Source organism: Trichophyton benhamiae (assembly GCF_000151125.1).
Source record: "Trichophyton benhamiae CBS 112371 chromosome Unknown Abenha-G-c-312d04.f1, whole genome shotgun sequence".
Taxonomy (NCBI): Eukaryota; Fungi; Ascomycota; class Eurotiomycetes; order Onygenales; family Arthrodermataceae; genus Trichophyton; species Trichophyton benhamiae.
The window spans coordinates 543906-563667 of NW_003315104.1; the positions used below are offsets into that span (position 1 = coordinate 543906).

The 19762-nt window shown below is 46.5% G+C and overlaps 5 protein-coding genes across 5 annotated transcripts; 4 read left to right on the plus strand and 1 right to left on the minus strand.

Moving 5' to 3' along the window:
• Positions 1–30: 30 nt before the first annotated feature.
• ARB_07845 (mitochondrial inner membrane protease subunit Imp2, putative) lies at positions 31–749 on the minus strand (the record flags this gene model as incomplete). Its single annotated transcript, XM_003014079.1, has 2 exons — positions 31–397; positions 487–749. 2 exons carry the CDS (start codon positions 747–749, stop codon positions 31–33), a joined length of 630 nt encoding a protein of 209 aa, XP_003014125.1.
• Positions 750–1815: 1066 nt separating this feature from the next.
• On the plus strand, positions 1816–2568 carry ARB_07846 (uncharacterized protein; the record flags this gene model as incomplete). The annotated part of the gene is made up of 1 exon (XM_003014080.1): positions 1816–2568. One exon carries the CDS (start codon positions 1816–1818, stop codon positions 2566–2568), a length of 753 nt encoding a protein of 250 aa, XP_003014126.1.
• Positions 2569–6707: 4139 nt separating this feature from the next.
• Positions 6708–7894, plus strand: ARB_07847 (uncharacterized protein; the record flags this gene model as incomplete). Its single annotated transcript, XM_003014081.1, has 2 exons — positions 6708–7354; positions 7516–7894. 2 exons carry the CDS (start codon positions 6708–6710, stop codon positions 7892–7894), a joined length of 1026 nt encoding a protein of 341 aa, XP_003014127.1.
• Positions 7895–13689: 5795 nt separating this feature from the next.
• On the plus strand, positions 13690–14776 carry ARB_07848 (uncharacterized protein; the record flags this gene model as incomplete). Its single annotated transcript, XM_003014082.1, has 2 exons — positions 13690–13857; positions 14036–14776. 2 exons carry the CDS (start codon positions 13690–13692, stop codon positions 14774–14776), a joined length of 909 nt encoding a protein of 302 aa, XP_003014128.1.
• A 934-nt stretch (positions 14777–15710) lies between these two features.
• On the plus strand, positions 15711–16628 carry ARB_07849 (GATA-type sexual development transcription factor NsdD; the record flags this gene model as incomplete). Its single annotated transcript, XM_003014083.1, has 1 exon — positions 15711–16628. The coding sequence occupies one exon, from the start codon at positions 15711–15713 to the stop codon at positions 16626–16628; it is 918 nt and encodes a 305-aa protein (XP_003014129.1).
• Positions 16629–19762: the final 3134 nt, after the last annotated feature.

The window sequence follows — 19762 nt, forward strand, 5'->3', positions numbered from 1 at the left end:
TCTTAACCTACAGACACGTACGTAACATGACTAGGTCATGTTAGGGTCGTAAACAGTAACTGCATCTTTCTTGACCCTCATCCTTTGGCTCTTTCCATAATCTCCACCACTCTCCACAAGATCATTTTCATTCTCCCACTCCCACCACTTCAAAGTCCTCCATTTAGGGCGTAAGACGCACATAACCTGCCCCTTTATCAAACCCATAGATATAGGGCCGTAGGTATTGCTGTCAAAAGACAAGTCGGGATCAGTTGCGTCACCTTCGACCCAAACATGATTCCAGGGAACAATCTGGGTTTTTTGGTCTCCCTCTCCAGACTTCGGCGGTCGTGTGGTGACAACATCGCCCGGTAGGGCTATGATACGTTTCACAGACAATTTGCTTGGTTCGGTCCTAGAACTAGATCCGCGCAACGATCTAAATGTAATATCGATCGATTAGCATCAAATAGTTGGAATACAAATAATTGGGAGGATACTAACGGGAATACCACCACCATTCCTCTTCTTAAATGCAGCTTTGTGGCATATGTGACGTCCACGAGCACCATCTCGCTATCGATATTGTCGATATTGTAGCCCTTATTTAAATATGGTGACATAGATGCACCGCTGATCCATTTGACATCCAAAACATGTTCGCGGAAAACTATGAAGAGAGCTAACCCCTGGATTGTGAATAAAAATGTGTCGAGTGCAGCATTTCTGCCAAACGAATATCGTGAGCGACCCCGCGGTCCATCCATGTTATTCGTAATATTATTGCCATGGTGCTGAGTTTTGGAATCATTACTGCTAGATGCAGCTGTTGAACATCGTTTGTGTACCGAATTGAGCTTGGATATATGCGATTTTAACCTGGAAGGAGCTGCGTTTGGGTGCGACAATCGGTGGATAATACCAGGGTTTGGTTTCTTCAGGATCAATCGGGAAAGGCGAGAGGCCGATGGTATAAAGAATCCATTCAATAGTGATAACATGAGTAGAGGAAAAACCCCTGTTCTGGAGGCCTGTTGCTATATCTCATGCTCTTTGATCGTGGTTTGTACCTATTTTGGGCTGGGAATTTCTGCAGGTGAGGTTGCCCAGATCAGATAAGATAAGAAGGTCTTGGCATCAGGATGCAACCTTGAAATTCAATCTTGACTGCAAGTTGTCAACCTCACATCTGCAAGTTCGTGTGAGATACCATCTATACCCAGAATACCACATGTATACATTTAATCGAGGCTTTTGGTGGAATTATGGATACATAGGAGATAACATGTCCTATTTATTGTATACCGTTCAAGTCCGTCGGTCAAGATCTAACTTCAGCTATGTATCATGTTTATTATAAGGTATAGAGGAGCCTTACTATATAATTTTATGGACAACTTCTATATATTACTCTATAGAAGGAACATGGTATATAAGTTATTAAACAATGGAAGTCTGTCATGCTAAATTGCAATGGCTGCTATTCACATTGTTATCACGTAAGCTACAAGCCTTACTGAGAGGACAAAACCTCAAACTCTTCACTTTTGTTGCATTGTTACCTCTGTCTGCACTAATGACTCAGATACAACATTCACTCCCACATATAGTGCTGCAGAGAAGTACTTAAACTGTTATTACCCATACCTGCAGCCCTAGACCCCGCACTCTAGTGTAGCGGGTTTTTCTACTCAACTTACCTTAGAGTGGTGAATTTAAGGCAGTGGTTCGCGTTAAATTATCTTCATGTAAGTATTATCTATTTTTTCTTATCCTCTTTCTAAAAACGCGTCAACATTTATCCTTTAACTGACTATATTTATAGGATTATCAATGGCTCTTATTTGCAACAAAGTTCCCCCGGCTAGCGGAGCCACTCTGATGAGTCTCTCTACTGAGCTTCTGTGCATGGTTGCTGCAGAACTTGGTATGTCTGACGTGGGTCGACTTGTCCGCTGTAACAAACGCCTTAACGCCGCAATCACTCCGTTTTTATATCGATTCAAGGTCAAGCCTTATTTGTGGAAAAAGATGGCCGGTATAAAACCAGGCCAATACGCATATAAATCCCCAGTAGCAACATGGGAAACCGCCCACATGACCAGCATGCTTGTTACTCATACCCCCCTCGAATGGGCTGCCGTGATGAACCTGGGTAGTGCTATCACCAGAATGATAGGACCCAAGCCGGACCGAAACTTCTTTGTAGACATGCATTTTGGAAACGCTTTGGAGTTGGCATCTATGGTTGGCAGTGCAGCTGCTTTGAAAGCACTTGCAGCCACTCACACTGGGAGATGGCCTAGGGGCAAATGGGGTTATTATCCCATGCATCAGGCGGCTTTCAACGACCATATTGACGCTATTCAGGTTCTACTTGATGCTGGTTGCCCCATAAATAAGTTTGATGACCGTCATATGACTCCTCTTGCCGTGGCTACAGCTCGCAAGAAGATCGCTACTGCGGGATTCCTCCTGGAGAAGGGGGCTCGGAGAACCAAACTCTGCCGTGATGCCCAACTTGCGCTAGCTACACTCCTTGGAGAACCGCTACCTGATCAAGAGAGCGATAAGGCTACCAACTAAGTGAAAGATGCATTCCTGTATGTATCCCCCCAAAATGGGCGTCAATCAATGGTGTCTCCAGGACTAAACGCTAATTCTCAATGTAGTACGGAGTACCTCTACAACACTGATTCTCATATGAGAGAAGTAGAATCTCGCAGCAACCTGTCCTCTTTTAACCTCCAGATACCCGGCCTTTTCCATTTCATGTACTCGTTAATTTATCTACACAAACGAGGTTATCCACAGATCACCAAGCACATTATGTACCGCCACCCTTTTACCTGTGAAATATGAAAGTTAAATCCCACCTAGGCCGGTCGCGTCTAGTCATGGAGGTTCAAATCTGTAACTCAGCATTCATCTGTGTGTGAGAGCCATGGTCGAAAAATTGGCAGGACTTCATATTTCCTATTATTCCTATTTGCCATATGTAATTCTTTCCACAGAGCTCTAACTGCATCGCACTTCAACGCTCTATGAAGGCATCTCATTCGATCACGTACCAGACTCAATATGTACGGACGGAATACGTAAAAAGAAAGTAATATCCTGATCAGCTCCCTGTGTCAAGTGTTCTCTCTTCCATTGACTTCCGCATATCGAAGATCAGCCAGCCGATCCAACCTCGGGATGCACCCCCGCCTTTTCTTCTTTCCTTTTTTTCCCTTGACTCAGAGAAAGGAAACATAAATAATCTTCAGCCTGAAGGATGATGTACCACTACAACCCAGCCTGTATCGAAATATATACGCTACATAGCACATAGCACAGCGCTGAAGTTTACTTCGCGGCAAGCAAGTCACCCGTAGCCTTCAAGAAAGCGTACTAATCAATATCCAGAATCGTGTCGAACTGAATCAAGGTTTCTGCTCTCACACAAGCAATTATGTTTTATCGCTGGGTATCCATTTTGATCGCAACTTAAAGCTGATCAATCGAGGAACTAGACGCCTCGTCGCTCACTAAGAGAAAGCTCCGAGCAAATATTGCACTAGGAGCCTGTCCTCTTGTAGCCTTTATGGACAACAAGGGTGATCATAAAAGAATGTGCACTGATCCCCAATTTTTGTTGCTACTTATAGCGATACAGCCTCCCAACATATGCTTGGATGCACCTGAGATGGGATGGCATCGAGCCACAATCGATAATCTCATGTTCAAACGAAAAAAAGAAAATATAATGGTCCCAGGAGATAGCAGAATGATGCATGTAACAACAACCGTATCATGCGCTGTGTAACTTGGCGATTGTGGTGGGACTGGGGGAGTGAAGGAGTGTCTGTATGTATGCGATCTCGTTGTCTTACAGACAGCCATTGCCTTTTAAAACGGGAGCCGCATCCATGTATCATATGTAATAAACGAGAGGATGTATTTTCTGCGCTTGGGTAGTCCAAATTGATAGTGTCAATAAGCGTAAAAAAACTTTCTTCACCGCCCATGAGTCTGTGCCAACGGCTCCTAGGATATTTCGAGGATGCGATGCATGGTGTATCACCAGAACAATGCCAACTTGGTTGAGGGATACAGTGTGGTATTGGCCGGATGATTTGGCCTCCTTGACGCATCTGACTATTGAATCCATCATATTCCCCAGGGATTGGTTCAGCTTGCTTGTCTGCGGCTGTGAAGGCGTGCCATCCCAGCTGAATTTGCCCGAAGGAGCACGGCTGGTGCAGGGCAAACCGATCAGAAATGCCTGGGAGGGAGACAGAAATCCAATGAGTCCGGGCTCAGATGAAAGGGTTATTGGGCAGACTTTAGGCTCTGACGCTGCAACTAAACGTCAAACTGAGTATTGATTCAGACATCATGTACTCTGTATTTCGTATGGGTTGAAGAAAAAAGCCTTAGATATCTCATCTGAATAAACTGCAACACCACAAACGGCAGAAACTGTCGGGATGGCCGAGTCTGGAATATGCAGGAAGGCAGGGAGAACTACAAGGCTTGAGAAGAGGCTTCCCCATCGACATACGGACGATATTTTGTAGACCTCGGTTGATTGCAAATGAGAAAAATATCAGTCTTGATAGCCACGGAAATCGCCGTGAACAGATTCATTGCCCATGGATATGGACCTTCCATGGGAAGACTAGCTGCAAATCCTGAGCTGTGGCCGGCGACCTAACCGATAGGCATTCCACAAATAATGAGAACCCGCCACTCCACCGTCGACAGCTGGATTTCTTTCGTGGGAGAGCTTCTTCTTTCGATACGCCAATTATGAAACGAGAACACCTACCAGAAAGATCATAGAAGCCATATCGTACGGATACCACTAACGAAGCAATAGGTGATGAGCTTTTAAGGTCTCCACCAGCTGAGCTAGATAATGCCCAAATTCCTCGGGACTGCTGGAAGCATGTGTTAAAAGGTTAAGAAAAGAGTGAGAAAAAAAAAGGGGGGGTCTGGTCCAAGCAGGTTGAATCGAAGAACCGGCAGAGTTTAAGACAAACAAAATCCAATACAAAATATAGAAAATGGGGGAAAATAAAATTCAACTGGAGAAGAGATGAATATCACCAGTGATATGCTGAAAAAAAGCGTATGCAATGAAGCTTGCCTTTTTAGGGAAAGTCTTGCCTAGCCTGAACTTGTCGCCACGAGTGCAGGGTAAATTGATCCAATATCAGCGCCCGCAGGCAAGATTGGTTGAATTGTGTTCCCAAAGAAGAAAAGGAGAGAAACAGAATCGCCTGCCTCGGTCGATGGCTAAGAGCCTAGGAAAGCTTTGCCAGTAGGTCTAGCCGAACATGCTCGAAGGCCTGAGAGGTCATAACTGCTTCGAGATATAACTATAGTGTTAGTAGGCCTGTTTTATTATCAGGGAAGGCTAATTCCCCACCCAATATGGAGCTGTTGGCATCTTAGTGCGCACTTAGTATGCCACCTCTTCACGCCCTGTCACCTCATCCTTGTTAAAAAGTGGCCTTTTCCCGGAGATGAAGGGTAAGGAAGCGCCAGTACGGAGTATAGTGCCAGTGTCAACGGCCAGTTTCTAACTTTCGGGAAAGATGTGTTAAACAACTTCAGCCACGCATCACGATCCACAAGCCAGTCGGTGGGCCGTTTATTGTGGGGGAAAGCTCTTCCCGATTTTTGTAGCTGGTGAGTGATTGAAGGTCCGCATTTTCAAAAGCTTTTTATATGTTTATTATTGTTACTAATTTTTTTGGTCGGCTTCTTCCTCCGCTATAGAACTCTGTGAGTTATTATACGATTTATCCGATAGAAAAGGGGGTTGGTACTTACCATTTGCTATGAGCGGAGTATAGTTGTCCATGTAATCAACAACCGAACAGGGTTTCAGACGAGAATAAAAGCTTCTTCACAGTGAGAAAACGTTCTCTCTTCCTGCTTTTTGAGATCCATCAGATCTGCCCTGCCAGGTGGAATGCCATATCCGAAGTAACTACTTACGTACGTGTAATTGTTAGTAGATGTTCCAGGGAGCATGAAAGCTTGTGATAGGAAGACGCGAGCAAGCTGTGTTACAGGTCTGATATGCACCTTATCCATGGCTAAGCAACTGACGGCAGCCGAGGTTCTGCAGAGTACATCTGTCACAGCCTGCTACAACTTCCCCTGAGACCTGTCTTCTGTCATCTGCATCTCTGCTGTTCCTTTTCCTCCCGTATCCTTCAATCTCTTTCCTGCATCTCCGAGCTCACTTCATGGATCCGTCCGGAGTAAGATAGAGTACGAGATAGAGAAAAAGATAAAAATAAAAATAATTAAGGTTGACCTAAGCAGGTTGACTAAGATATGTATTACATAATACGGATAAATAAAATACCGCTTATTAAACGGTCCAGTCACGTGGAAACCTACCTTCCCCACAGGAGCTTCGACAGCTTCGACGAAGATGCAAGAGAAGCAGACGCAGACGGGGACAAGCAAAGGAAGAAGACGGCCTGAAAGGACATAGTGAGAGGACGAAGTCAAAGAGAGACGGCCGCACATACAGATATTTGGATGGTGAGGGCCACAAGTTTCATAGAGACAGCCCTGGGCTGCAGACATTCAGAGTGATCGGTGATCCTCGTGGGACAAACGTCATATCAAACTGTTCTGCCTGCACTAACAGGTAGCTACCATCACCTCTACGTCAACCTATCCACAACACAGACAAGCAAGAGAAAAAGACCGTGAAAATGGCGTCTGCTATCCTCCCCCTGGCTGAAATCCCTACATTGTCTCTACTCTATCGTCTTAGGCATCTTACGGCAGCGGCTACCCCGCAGGTCTCCACGCCATCGCAACGACTCAACGATATCATCAGCCATGTAACCCATGATATCACCCGGCTCGAAGTTGACTGCATCGTGAATGCCGCGAATGAATCCCTTCTCGGTGGCGGAGGCGTCGACGGGGCCATCCATCGAGTAGCGGGCCCAAACCTGCTGCGAGAGTGTCGTACACTTGATGGATGCCAGACGGGTGATGCCAAGATCACGGATGCCTATGAATTGCCATGCAAAAAGGTCGTCCATGCCGTGGGACCCGTATACGTGATGGAAAGGTTTCGTGGAGGTCCTGGTCGGGGTGATGTGCGAAGACCAGAGATGTTGCTGAGAGGCTGCTACCAACGCAGCCTGGAACTCTCAGTCGCCAATGGGGCAAAGAGTATCGCCTTTTCGTCGATTAGTACCGGGGTTTATGGGTATCCAAGTGTCGAGGCGGCCACTGTGGCGATCAAGGTGGTGAGAGAGTTCCTTGAGTCCCATCCCGAGTCATTGGAGAGGGTCATCTTCTGTACTTTTGAGAGAAAAGATTGCAGGGCATATGATATGCTCCTCCCGTACGTTTTTTTTTTTTTTTTTTTTTCCCCTTCTGTCGTTCTCCAACCGTTCTCCACCATGGGTATTTGAACCGGGAGGGATAGCAAAAAAAATAATTTAAAAGAAGGAATCGAAAAAGAAAACAATCCAGCTAACGAGTTACTGAATTTTGATGCTATAGTCAATATTTCCCTCCCACTGAACAGGATCTTCCGCCTTCCACGACCACTAAGGCAGAAGAAACAGAAACTGGAGCTGGCGTTCCACATACCCCCGAGATCCTCGCCGCCAGTCTTCCTGATGCGCCAACATCTGAACCAGTGACTCAGGGTAGTGGCTCCACGGCTAAAAAGGCAAAGCTGGCCCAAGATAATAGCACCATCACTGCTCGAGACCTCGAAGATGACGATGATTGGGAAAAGGTTGACCAACCAGTGAACACTAAGGAGAACCTCGACGACGATCCGGTGGAAGTTGATAACGGTCCAACCGCGGCAGACGTCCAGAGCGTTTCCAGTGCCGCCGATCTCGAATCCTCTCATGAAGGGAAATTCAGATAAATTCAGTCTTGACATTGACAGGCTGAAGGAATTGCTTTTTCCCTCTCTCCTTTTTTTATATTTATTTTGTCCAAAGTCCCCAACCACCCTTGTATACACCGTACTTCAAGCCATTAAACCTCCTCGTTGGTTCTTTTTTCCTTTTCTTTCTTTTCTTCTTCCCTCCTCTCCTCACGAATGTGATATGATACAATGTGGTCAATGTACTCTGGAATTACGGATTTGGCTTAAGGGATTATGGGGTTGATTGGAGCATGGCTGTCTATCAGATAAAAAGTATGCGTGTTCCCCAATGCAGACATCGGGCTTTCCAAACCGACCATGTTTTCTTTTGTCCTTCTGCCCTTTTTATCGCGTCAATCCAACCCTTGCAGTTCCACCTAGTCAGGGGCAACCGTAGCCTAAATCTCCCCATCTCCTCCACTGGATGCCCCAAGAGGATCGTCAAGCCATGAAACGGCCGGGCCACCTTGTCTCCTCACATATATGTATGCATTATCTATAGATTATCGAGGTCCGAAAGTCCGGCCGGAAGGTTGAAGCGGAGCGAAGAGTCACGCCTGGGCGTTTGCGCCGGCCAACTAGTTAGACTATATTAGGGTTAACTATCTAAGTCTGTGTAAGTACGGAGTACATGTACATTATTACCGCTCCATACGGAGTAGCCTTGTGATACTCATCGATCGTTCGATACCATGGAACGGGGACTCTACTAGTTGTCTTGTCTTCGTCACCTTAGTGATATGATATGGGTTTGCATCCTTTGCCCCTGTGCTAGATGCCGATTTGTCGATATCCCATCTATAAGACGGACGGTATATACGGATATCTCCCAGCACAACGGACCGGGGAGCCAAGCTGAAAGGGGAAACTCGAGCAGAGCAAAGGGCCCCTCGACGTTCGTAAAAACGGTGAAATCAGGGAAGAAGAAAGTAAAAAAAAAAAAAAGAAAGAAAGATAATGGAAGGAAGGGAACGCTTCGGAGATTTTTCTCCTTTTAGACCTTAACGGGGTAAGGTTCTATATCAAACCTGTTAACCATAAGTCTTAGCTAACGATAATCCATACTAATCTGCGTAAAAGACCGGACAGGCAGACAGGCAGACAGACCGAAAGTGAGTGTGAGATCTCTGTTTTTTACAGTTTTGTGAGCGGAAAGGTTTCGTTTTCGTTATGAAGATTTAGATGAGATACGATTCGCAGGGATTGGAATGCAAATCCCGATCATCGGATGGTGTTACCGAGGAGAGCCAGGAGTCAAGCAGGATGGTATGATATTATAGCACAGGAATATGCCAATATATTCCCTACTTTTTTGCGCTTAGTGTGCCAGGGGGGAGGGGTGTTAAATGACGATGCACTGCCCCCAGAAACCGGACTTCTGCCCCTTTTCCTCCCGCCATGAAATTGGGAGAACGAGAACGAGGGAGCGATAGGAGGCAGCTCAGAAGAAAAGAAGGACGGTAAAGATGGGGAGTAGAGTACTCCGTAGCTCGTTCCTACAAATCCCGACTGTAGTAATGTCTTTTTATATCAGCGGCCTCCAAGCGTCTGCTGAGGTGATTGGGCTGGGAACGGTTCTGCAACGTCCTTTCCCCGTCCCCTGCTTGCGCAATTGGCGCCCCCTATTCAGGGAGTTTTTCTTTTCTTCCTGCTTGTTTGCTCGCCTTTTTTTTCTTTTTCTTCCCCGTCCACTGTACATGTGGTTTCCCCCATGCTTAGTTTCGGGCTCTTTTGAAAAATATCCTAGGAACACAAGATGGGAATGGGGATTTTGCATCAACCTAATCTAGGTTACATCATGGTATTAGGCGATAAAAAAGAACGGGCGTGTTGCATAAAAGATGGGGGGGGGGGCAAGCAGCGAAGGCGCAATGGGCATATGCAGTACGCTGGTTGAGTAGAGAATCGGAGGCCTTTCCTGGGGCTATATGTGCGGGATGTATGCTTCATGCGAGAGCAGAAGTAGACAGAGTGTACAGCAAAAAGAACGGCTCTAGACCTTCGGTGCAGTCAGATAAGCAAGGAGGCGTTGCGGCTGTGAACGAGTAAAGATTGTACCTCCATCGACCGGCTGAGCTCTAGAAAGCTTGAGAGTTAACATCTTGCATGAAATATTTTGTTCCATCACACCAAGCAGGGATAGAGAGATCATGTTGGAAGCATGTGGGAGAAAAGGAGGACAAGAGATTTTGTTCCTCTTGATCGTATAGAGCCTTGTTTTTTGTAGTTTGGTTGTAAAAGATTTCAGCACCTGTGGCTGGGTTGAACGCATAACGTAAGTGTATCTGGCAGACCTGTTTTAAGGATGGAAACCCATTAGACGATGCTTGAGGATCATTCGGCTATTGACAGGGTTCCTTCAGGGTTTATTTTGTTGATTGAAAGCTCCTCTCGTCGTATGTAATAATCGAGCTGGTGATATTAAGTATCAGTATATATATGTGCTGACATATTATATAGCCAGGTCATCCCTCGGAAACAGTGTATTCCGCCAATAGAATGTCGGATATCGCTGTCTTTTTTGACGAAGCAGAAATAGGGAGGGCAGATTAAGTGAAAATCCCAGCCATTAAAACGAGAGAAGTCAAGCTCTGCGTCCTGTTTTCTTTTTCGGCTCTTTCTCCTCCTCGCCTCGCCCGTTAGGCAACGGCGGCAGCGCAAGATGGCCGTTGAGATGGACATGTCATTTTTTTGCCCTCTTAGTTACTCCTTCGCTTGCCTTTCTTCTCCACTTGGGGTCTTTGTTTCTTAGTGTATATGACGACATTGAAAGTCCCATGCATAGTTATCCCTTTCTTTTCGTGGCTTCCTTTTCCCCTTCTCTGGCCCTTCCCATGCGGAAACGGGGATGGGATCATGGATTGGGGAGGCGGGAAAGATCCCTAGAAGACCTTGGCGACTCCAGCCGTTGACAATCTGCAGCCTGTTGCATCCTGGGACCAGCAGTAAAAGTACGAAAAGTATCGTAGAGTTTTCGAAGAGGAACGGGACAACCAGAGCGAAAAAGGAAAGTGGCCTCAAAAGCAGGCTAGAGGTGTAAGATGGTTACATTACTTCTGGAACCTGAGCCCGCTGGTTCTCGTTCCCGTGTCCTATCGATGGCCTCATTCTTCCGATCCGAGGTGGATAGAAGTATAGTAGCAACGGATTTTAAATATCCTTGAAGAAGGCAGAGAAAGCCGCTAGACGAGCCCATCAGATGTAGAGATTTTCCCCTGCTCACCTGCCAAATTGGTGAGGCGGCCCGTTGATCAGGCTTAGCGGTATGGAGAAGAAATAATGCTCGGGGAATGGTGGACTCTTCTGTAAGCCCGATCGATCGTATGTTCCGATCTAAGACAGCAAAGTTAGCCCTCAGCCTTAGTGTATATAATTTTATGTAAGTAACTGATCCCGAGCATCTCCATAAGATTAACAGTCAAAAACCCTGTTATATATAGAGTAGTTCTTTTCATTAAACAACAAACCTGACAGTCCGAACACATGGAAGAAGTAAATGAGCTGTGTATATGCGACAACAGCAATATTGGATCTCGCTTGTGTCTCGTCCCTTCTAATTTGCCTTCAATGGCTGGAGTAAGGACAACGTATCGATCTTCAGTGTAACGTCTCTCGGGACCGATAGGGATGAGGACAGTGCCATACAGTCATAGAATCATGCGCTCTCGCGTATAATTTGTGAATGCTGGTTCTTGTACGATGTAAAAGGCAAGTGATAGGCCATGATTTGTTAGCTGACCGGGAGTTGTGCCATGGTTCAAGCAATCCCAAGTGCCTGGATATAATTTTCAGTCCGCCTCGCCAATAAGATGGTGTGGTTTGGGCGGAGGATGTTTTTTTTGCTGACTTTTTACAACGCAGCCATCTAGTAAAAATAGTTAATCTGTCTCACCTTGAAGAAAGAGGGGCGCTTGTCTGCCTCCTGTGTTGCGAGTTGTCTGTTGTTTGTTGGATCCATATGCTATTGGCATTGCAGCTGGCAACTTGGACCCAGATATTCGGCTTCACCTCCTATTGTTACACTTCCATTCCACACTAGTTTAGTTAGTTCAGCTCAGTTGTGGTGGGATGGGGATGGATATATGGAGATGACGATGGGGGAAGCAGGGGAGAATATTCCGGGTTTGGAAGATTTCAGACCCGTCGTACTCCGTATATGCGAGTGCTTGTCATTCTGGCTTGTTTGCTGATCGTTTTGGACATGCACCAGCATTAAAGTCAAGTTACGGAGGAGAGACAGAACATATCACCACCACCAGTCTGTCTGTCGTGACAGATTCCTGGATCAGCGGCCCAAAATCCACATCCGTGTCCCATATCCTTCTCATATTAATCGTTATTCCTCCCCTTTTATTTTGGTGCCACGTCCAGAGTTACGGAACCCAGTCAGTCGTATCCGTGTCTCGGAGCAACTGCTTGCACGAATTTATCAGATCAAGCGGCTCAACCGGCGTTCAACCGTTGTTGTTTTAGTAGTTATGGAGAAAGACAGCAAAATCTGATTTCTCCTCTTTGTGCGTGAAAATGTATCTGTGTGTGTATGCATCTCTCCTGAGACTATGTCCGCACATCCACGCCACATCCGCCTTCCATCTGGCCGGATTGCTATCGTGCATGGACAATAAATCAACTAGTGCGTATTTGACGGCGTATATTATGCTGTATAAACACCGTTTTATGTACGGAGAAGGGAAAGAGAGGCCCTGTTGCTTTTTTGATCGTGCTTCCCGCTGAAGAGAGCAAGGTCACCCTGTTTGATGCTGCATTTCGAGGCCTCTGCCTCTGCCTCCTCGTATCCAACCCCTGCTAGGGGAAAAAGCCCTAATCTCGATGGTTCGCGGGCCGGATTCCCGATCTGTCTTCCTTTTTATTTTGCGTTTTTGTTTTATATTTTTCAATTCCTCTTGACAGGTTTTTGCAGGTCCCCATGTTCCAATCTCCAATCTGCATCTCCATCTGCATCATCATCTTCTTCATCATCATCACTGTATCGAGAAAACTCAGGAATAATCACCGTTACCTCTCTTGCAGTTTATCCCCCCCCCCCCCCCTCCTGTCTCCTGTCTGTCTGTCTGAATGCATGTGTCTGTCTCCCCCTTGCTCGTCCCAGAGCATGGCCAGGAACTCTCGCCTTCCCCCCCCCGTCCGTTGCAAGAGAAGGCTGGTGGTCAGGTCAGGGGGCAACCACCACGCCATCTGTTTTCTTGCTTTTTCCTATACTCTCTTTGCTTCTTCTGTATCTTCTGCGTCCTCTCCTCCTCTCTTCTTGAGACTCGCTGGTTGTGCAGCTTTCCTTGTCCCACAGTATAAGCGTGAGCGCGAGATCTGATCTATCTGCTCGTCCACGCCACTGGCCATCGTCATGTGTGATCTTCGTATATCTGCAATCTCTGTATTTCACACCTTTGCCTGGATGATATCTGCAGGCCCGTCTCTCATTCAGCTTCGCCGTCCTCGTCGTCTCTGGTCCAGGATCGTAAATCCCCGACGCTAGGCCCTGTGAGCCCTGGATCTGCTTCCACAAAAAAATGAAGAGATAATAGCGATAATAATTATGATAATAAAAAAAAAAAAATTAAAACGAGAAAGAAAAAGAAAGATTAAGTGAGAAAAACGTGTCTCTGATTGATCTCAAAACGCCTGGTACCACTCCACAGAGAGTCAAGTCAGCTCTTTTTTTAAGAAAAAAAAAAAAAAAAAAAAAAAAAAAAAAAAAAAAAAAAGAAACATCCCAGACGTATATCAAGACCCGCATTATAAGTACACATGTGCCAAAGACAAAAGGGTCAGGGATGTCAACAGTCCAGAGAGAAATAAGAAAAAGGAGCAGCAGAAGAAGAACTGCAAAAATAAGGGACCCCGTACTGCAAGGAGTAAGCAAGCACGAAACGGTGTGTAATATCCGGCCCATCGATAAGCTGGCTGCTGGTGGTTGTTGCTGGCGGTGCTGCTGGCGGCCGGTGTTGTCGTTGTTATTACTATTTTTGACTAAGCGGCCGTGGACGTCGACGTCAACTTCATAAACCTCGACCTCCTTCGACTTCATCTCCGGTCTTTTTCCTCTCTGCCTCTGCTCCCTCGTATTTCTACTTCAATCCGCCTCAGCGCTGCTCCAAGTCATCACTACAGCCCTCCTAGAAGAATTCCCTGATTGTCTACCTCGAGTCTGCCTTTCCTGCAGGCCCCCTTCACGTGTATCCATCCGCCATAGACATAGGAACTGCTGTGGGAAGACGAAGCAGAGGACAGCAGAAGAAGACGACAACGAGGGAGAAAAAGAAAAGAAACGACCTCTGCCAGCAAATCCCGAAGCCCGACCAACAGCAGGTTCAAAAAGAAACAAAGCAGCAGCGGTTTTGTCTTGTATTGGTTGAAAGACGGACGCAAGGCAGCAGACGACAGAGAGAGCAAAGGAGCCATCCCATCCTAGAAGACTCGACTCTGGCGAGGAAGCCCCAGATAGAGCAGAGCCAGCAAGCAAGCAAGCCAGCGTTGACGAAAAGAAGCAAAAAGGGACGAAAAAGAAACCAAGACCACAGTCAAAAAAGGGAAGAGAAGGAAAAAAAAGCATGGTTCTTTTGCGTGCGCTGTGAATCTGATATCCGATCTGATCTGAACCCAGCCCGCCCGCATCCAACCATTGCACGCGAAAGAGAGATCCGTCCGTACATTAAAAAGGGAGAACGATCTTTGTACGCCCTCGTCTCGACTCTCCTCCTCATTCATCCACCTGGCTGCTGGATTGGCCCTCTCCGCTGGCGTCTCCCCTTTCGATCTGGCCAAGATCCAGCCCGCCGGCCCAATTTTTGGCTACCGTGCTACGCTTTGGCCGTGAACCTGCAACAGCCCGTCAAAGCTTATACGGGGAAGTCTCTCTGATATACTGTCACATATACACATCTATATACGTATATCGATCGATCTAAGCACACCTGGACCGTGTCTCCGTGTGTATATAAACATATACATCTGTACGTCTAGATACGGTCTCGATCCGTACGCCCGCCATCCAACCGATCTCATCTGGGGAAGAAGGAACCTTCCTTTCGCCGTCTCGACAAGCTGGCTTTTTTTTGTTTTTGTTTTTCTCCATTTCTCCTCCCTCTTGCTCCTCGAACTGGCGAGTGACAGCCCCCGGGTACTCGCAGCAACGGAACAGTGAGCAAGCAGAACCACCTCGTATCGCCGGGTAGTTCTGATACTGTTTCAAGTTCACCCTCGTCCCAAGCAAACCACTTTCAAAAAAATATGAGCTCTGTCTTCCCTTGAGCCAAATAAGGTTGACCGATTACGTTATTTCCCGTACCTTCAAGAGCATATTTTAAAGTCGACTTTTAGCGCCGTGAAGCAATCCAAAAAGGAAGCAAAAGGGTGGAAGAAGAAATTAACAAAAAAAAAAAAAAAAAACCAAAAGGAAATTAACAAACAGAAGAAAAACAAAAACTTGCCGCTATCCAGAATCCATTCAGAGGCCATATACTATACACTCGATCCCCCCCCCCTCTGCCTCGCTCTCTCTCTCGGAGAGACCAGCTGGGCTCGCACGCACCGCACGCGTGCCACTGAAAGAGCACAGCGGACTCTGACGACATAAAACAGACTCTGGTCTGGAGCTGCTCCTGTACCTGTACCTGTTCCAGTTACCGCCATTCGGATTTGCTCGTCTTCTGGTCCACGGGACGCCCGCTGCAACCGCACCTCTCAAAACCGATATCCTGCTACCCCTGGATTAAAACAGCTCTTGTTTTCTCTCACCACAACCCTGGTTTCTCCGTCTTCAGCGGCAAGCAAACACCCTGCTACATAGTCTCCCATGGCGACTGGACTCACTGCCTCTTCGTCTTCTACTCATCTCTTCCATCGACAGTCCTCCACCATGTATCACAGCAATCAGCCGCAATATAACTACTCTCCTCCCACTCACCACCAACCGCCTCCGCCATCGTCCAGGTCGTCGGCAGAGATATCTCCTTCGACTCGTCCGCATAGGCTGGCCGATGTTCCAGTTTCTTCCCACCCTCCCAGCGTAAAGTCGCTGCCGTCTATCCACGAGGCACTCGGAAAGAGCAATCCTCTACCATACCCTCACCCTCAGCCGTCAGTATGCGGCCCCTCGCAGGCACCGGGTCACATTGCGCCTTCATCGAATCTCATGACTGGCCCAAGTGCGGAAGGGCCGAGTGGGCCATCAAACCCGTTCTCGTCAACAAACTCCTCAGCCCCATCCCTCCGGGAATCCATCCTTAACTCACAGCATCACCCCTCTGCTCCATCTCAGTCCGAAGGCTCGATAAGGTCTCAGGACTCACAAACCCGCTCTATACACTCCATAGGGTCGGAGAAATCGTCTACAAGGAGCTCGGTTGCTGACAGAACATCAATATGTACCTCACATGCACCTAGCTTTGACATGCTATCTACGAGCTCGACTGCCGTCTCTTCGCCAACTAGCTATGTGTCGCCAGTGAGCTACAACCCGCCCTCCTATTCATCACACCGCAGTGTCCCTACTTCGCAAACTTTCCCTCAACCGTCCTTCGAAAACAGACCTGCCCATTCGACATGGAACTTTGGCACTTCCGACCATACCTCAATAGAGGGGGTAAAGTTGATGCAGAAAAACAATGGAGGACAATACTGTGATGAAGTCAAAAGACACCTTGATGATTACGACGTTCGCGCATCTCTAAACGAGGTATTTAATTTCCCATTCCGTCATGTTGCTAGTTGACTCGTTCGAAAGAGAGAACAAAAAACGGCTAACTTTAATATACAGGTCCGAGACACGAGTTCCCGGACGCTAGATATACTTCGACCATATTCTCAACGTCCCCAGTCAGCTAGGGCAGAGTCAATCGATGCAGCTAGCTTGGTACCCTCGCTAGCTGAAATCGACGAGTTGCTCCACCTCCATCGCCACACGGCAGAGATTCTCGAAAGAATCCGTTCGGCCGCAATCTCCCATGAACACTCTCTAAACGAGCAGCGGAGTCACCAACAAATATTTAAAACAGAGCACACCCGCGAGAAAGAGCGGATGTCGATCTACGGCGAGGAATACAAAAATGGTACCGTCTTGGCAAGTGGCAATAACACTCACATAATGAATGGTTCTAGCCTCGAAAAGAAGCGCAGGGTACGATGCACTTTCCCCTCTTCTCCACTAAGCATGATCTATCATCTTCATTCTACACTCAGTTCCGCTCTTGCTAATCTCCAAACTGTAGAAAGCTGCCCCACCTGGCCGATGTCATAGCTGCAATCGTGCCGAAACCCCTGAATGGCGCAGAGGACCTGACGGCGCTCGAACTCTCTGCAATGCTTGCGGTCTACACTATGCCAAGCTTACTCGCAAACAGGGCATGAACAAGACAGCCTCATCTACGTCTTCCTCGTCGCAGATGGCAATAGCTGCAAGTAATATTAGGCCCAGAGCTGGTGTCGGCCGATCACCACCTCTCCAGCCCTGATATCAACATGCAACTCCTGGAGATAAATCAATGTCACTTCATATCCTTCCTTGGTCCACTATATACCATACTATATATATTTGTGCGATGTATTTTTATACATATCTTGTCGGTCTTTTCTCCAACCATCCCCTCCCTCCTTTCTACTTTCTTACTGTCTTATCCAAAACTGGGTGGTTCGGAAAGGTAAAAATAAACCTAAAGATTTATTTCAACATCCGGGGGCGTTTCTTGCTCGTCCTTATTGCACCGTTCGATTGATTTCTTGTCTCTTTTATTTTTATTTTATTTTTATTTTATTTTATTTTCTTTATTTTTTATCGTTGCATGTCTATTTCTCCGGAATATCTGGAATACAGGGCCGTATGTATGCTGGGAATTGTCTCTTGTCACTTTGGAAACTGGAGTTACCAAATTTCTTTTACACACTTTGCATATGCGTGTTTGCTCTTTTACTTTGGGATGTGTCTGCCCCGATTATGCTCCTTGTTTTTCCTATCCTGTGGTTCCTGGATCTCTTTAATTTGTTGTCATATATACCCATTTACTATTAGCAGCTCTATCGAGAATTGGAGATTTTACCACCATGATAGATAAATCTACGTCCCAAAGCATCTCCTCTGTACCGTGTGCCGTATTGAGAAGAACACAGTGAACGAACCCAGTGGCCAAAAAAGACAAAAAGTGGGTTTTCTGGCAAATAAGGTAATGACGGGTGCCTACCCGCCAACCTTATCTGAACCGTTATCCAACTTTCGTCCTCAGCCAGCCTCTCAACGTTTGCTTGAGCTTGATTGGCGTCATAACAGTTAGGTATAAGCGCCATCTTGATTCGAAATGGTCTACGGTAGCTCCTCTTGACCCAACATAGCTTGACTTACCCGGCTTCCGGTCCCACGGGAATTCAGATTGCAAAAGCAACAATATCAGACAAGGCTGTGATGAAAATGCCTTGTGGAAACTAAATTAACTTAGGCAAAAAAAGAAAGAAGGAAGGAAAGAAAGGAGAAAAGAAAAGGAAATAAAGGAGAAAGACAAAAAAATCAAACACGTCCCTTTCAAAGATGTTACTCCGTTCACATGGAGATATACTTAGGTGCCGAGAAACTCCACTGTAGCCCACCCCTCGAATCGCCCGCGATGTGTTGTCTTTTGACAGATGGAGCCTTCAGTGGCAATTTTGAAATATACCCTTAAACATGACTCACTTATATGCCTGTGTTCTCGAAAATTCTTTCAGTGGGGATTTTCGGATTCTCTGCATGATCTCCGGTCACGTCTTTAGATGAAATAACGAAACCTGCTCCGTGGGGTATGGATATGTTTCAAACTCGTGGGGAGTTAATCGTCATTTATTATCCTTGGGATTGCCCTATATATGGAGAACTTTGCTTACTAAAATTCCCTGGGGATGATTATGTATTATCTCGCAACCGTCCTTAACAGGAACAACATCCATTACCATTAATGCATACCCGGACGCCGACTCGGGACGGAAAAGTGTCCCCTTTCAAGATTCAACGCGACATGTGGCTAAGACACCACCTCCTGCCAAAATTTCATGTGTATAAACCCATGACCCGGCTCTTCCCAAGATTGTCTCATACATATTGAAGGGACCATTCAAATCTTTTCTGCAACGACCTTGACCCGGGGAATATTCCGGTCTGCCTCCTTCTCCCGTGGAATTTTCCAAGGTTACAGTTTTGGCCCTTAGATACGGAGTACGTTAGTTGAATATAGAATTTTGCAAGGCTCAGCTCTTCCAATCAAAATCTCTATGCGCTGTTCCGGTCAAGGGTGAAGGGGATACCCAACCCAACAACACTATATACCCTGACAAAGATGAAGATATCTTTCTTCCGTTGGTGGAAAAGCAGGGGTCTGTCAAACTCCCCGATGCGAATTTGCAAATCTCGAATCACGGAATTCACTTTCGTATATGGTGATGGATGCGCACATGTTCCAGGATCGATTGGCTGGAATGGACATATGTGCCATCTCCGAACGCCTCCTCACCCCTATGACGTCTCAAAGAGAGCAAGAACCCGAAAAGGTAAGGTGAATAGATTACGTGATGGTAACCCTTCATATCACCTACGATTGCAAAGATGAGATTTGAATTGTACTCCCGAATAAGGGGGGAAGTATCAGGAGAAGGAAGACATTGGAAACTCAGGAGCCGGACGCCGAAGATAGCCTGACACTGCTAAGCAATGAGGCGCTCTTCAGACTTGCGAAAGCATTACCAAATTAGTTTTGTCTCTCATATTCCAAAATTCCAACGACATGGAATTGGCACTGCAAGCATCGCAGTTGCATGTTTCATATAAGGTGGCTCTCTGCCCCAGAATCTCGATAAGCCGGAAGTATTGAAGTCAAGCTACACGTGATC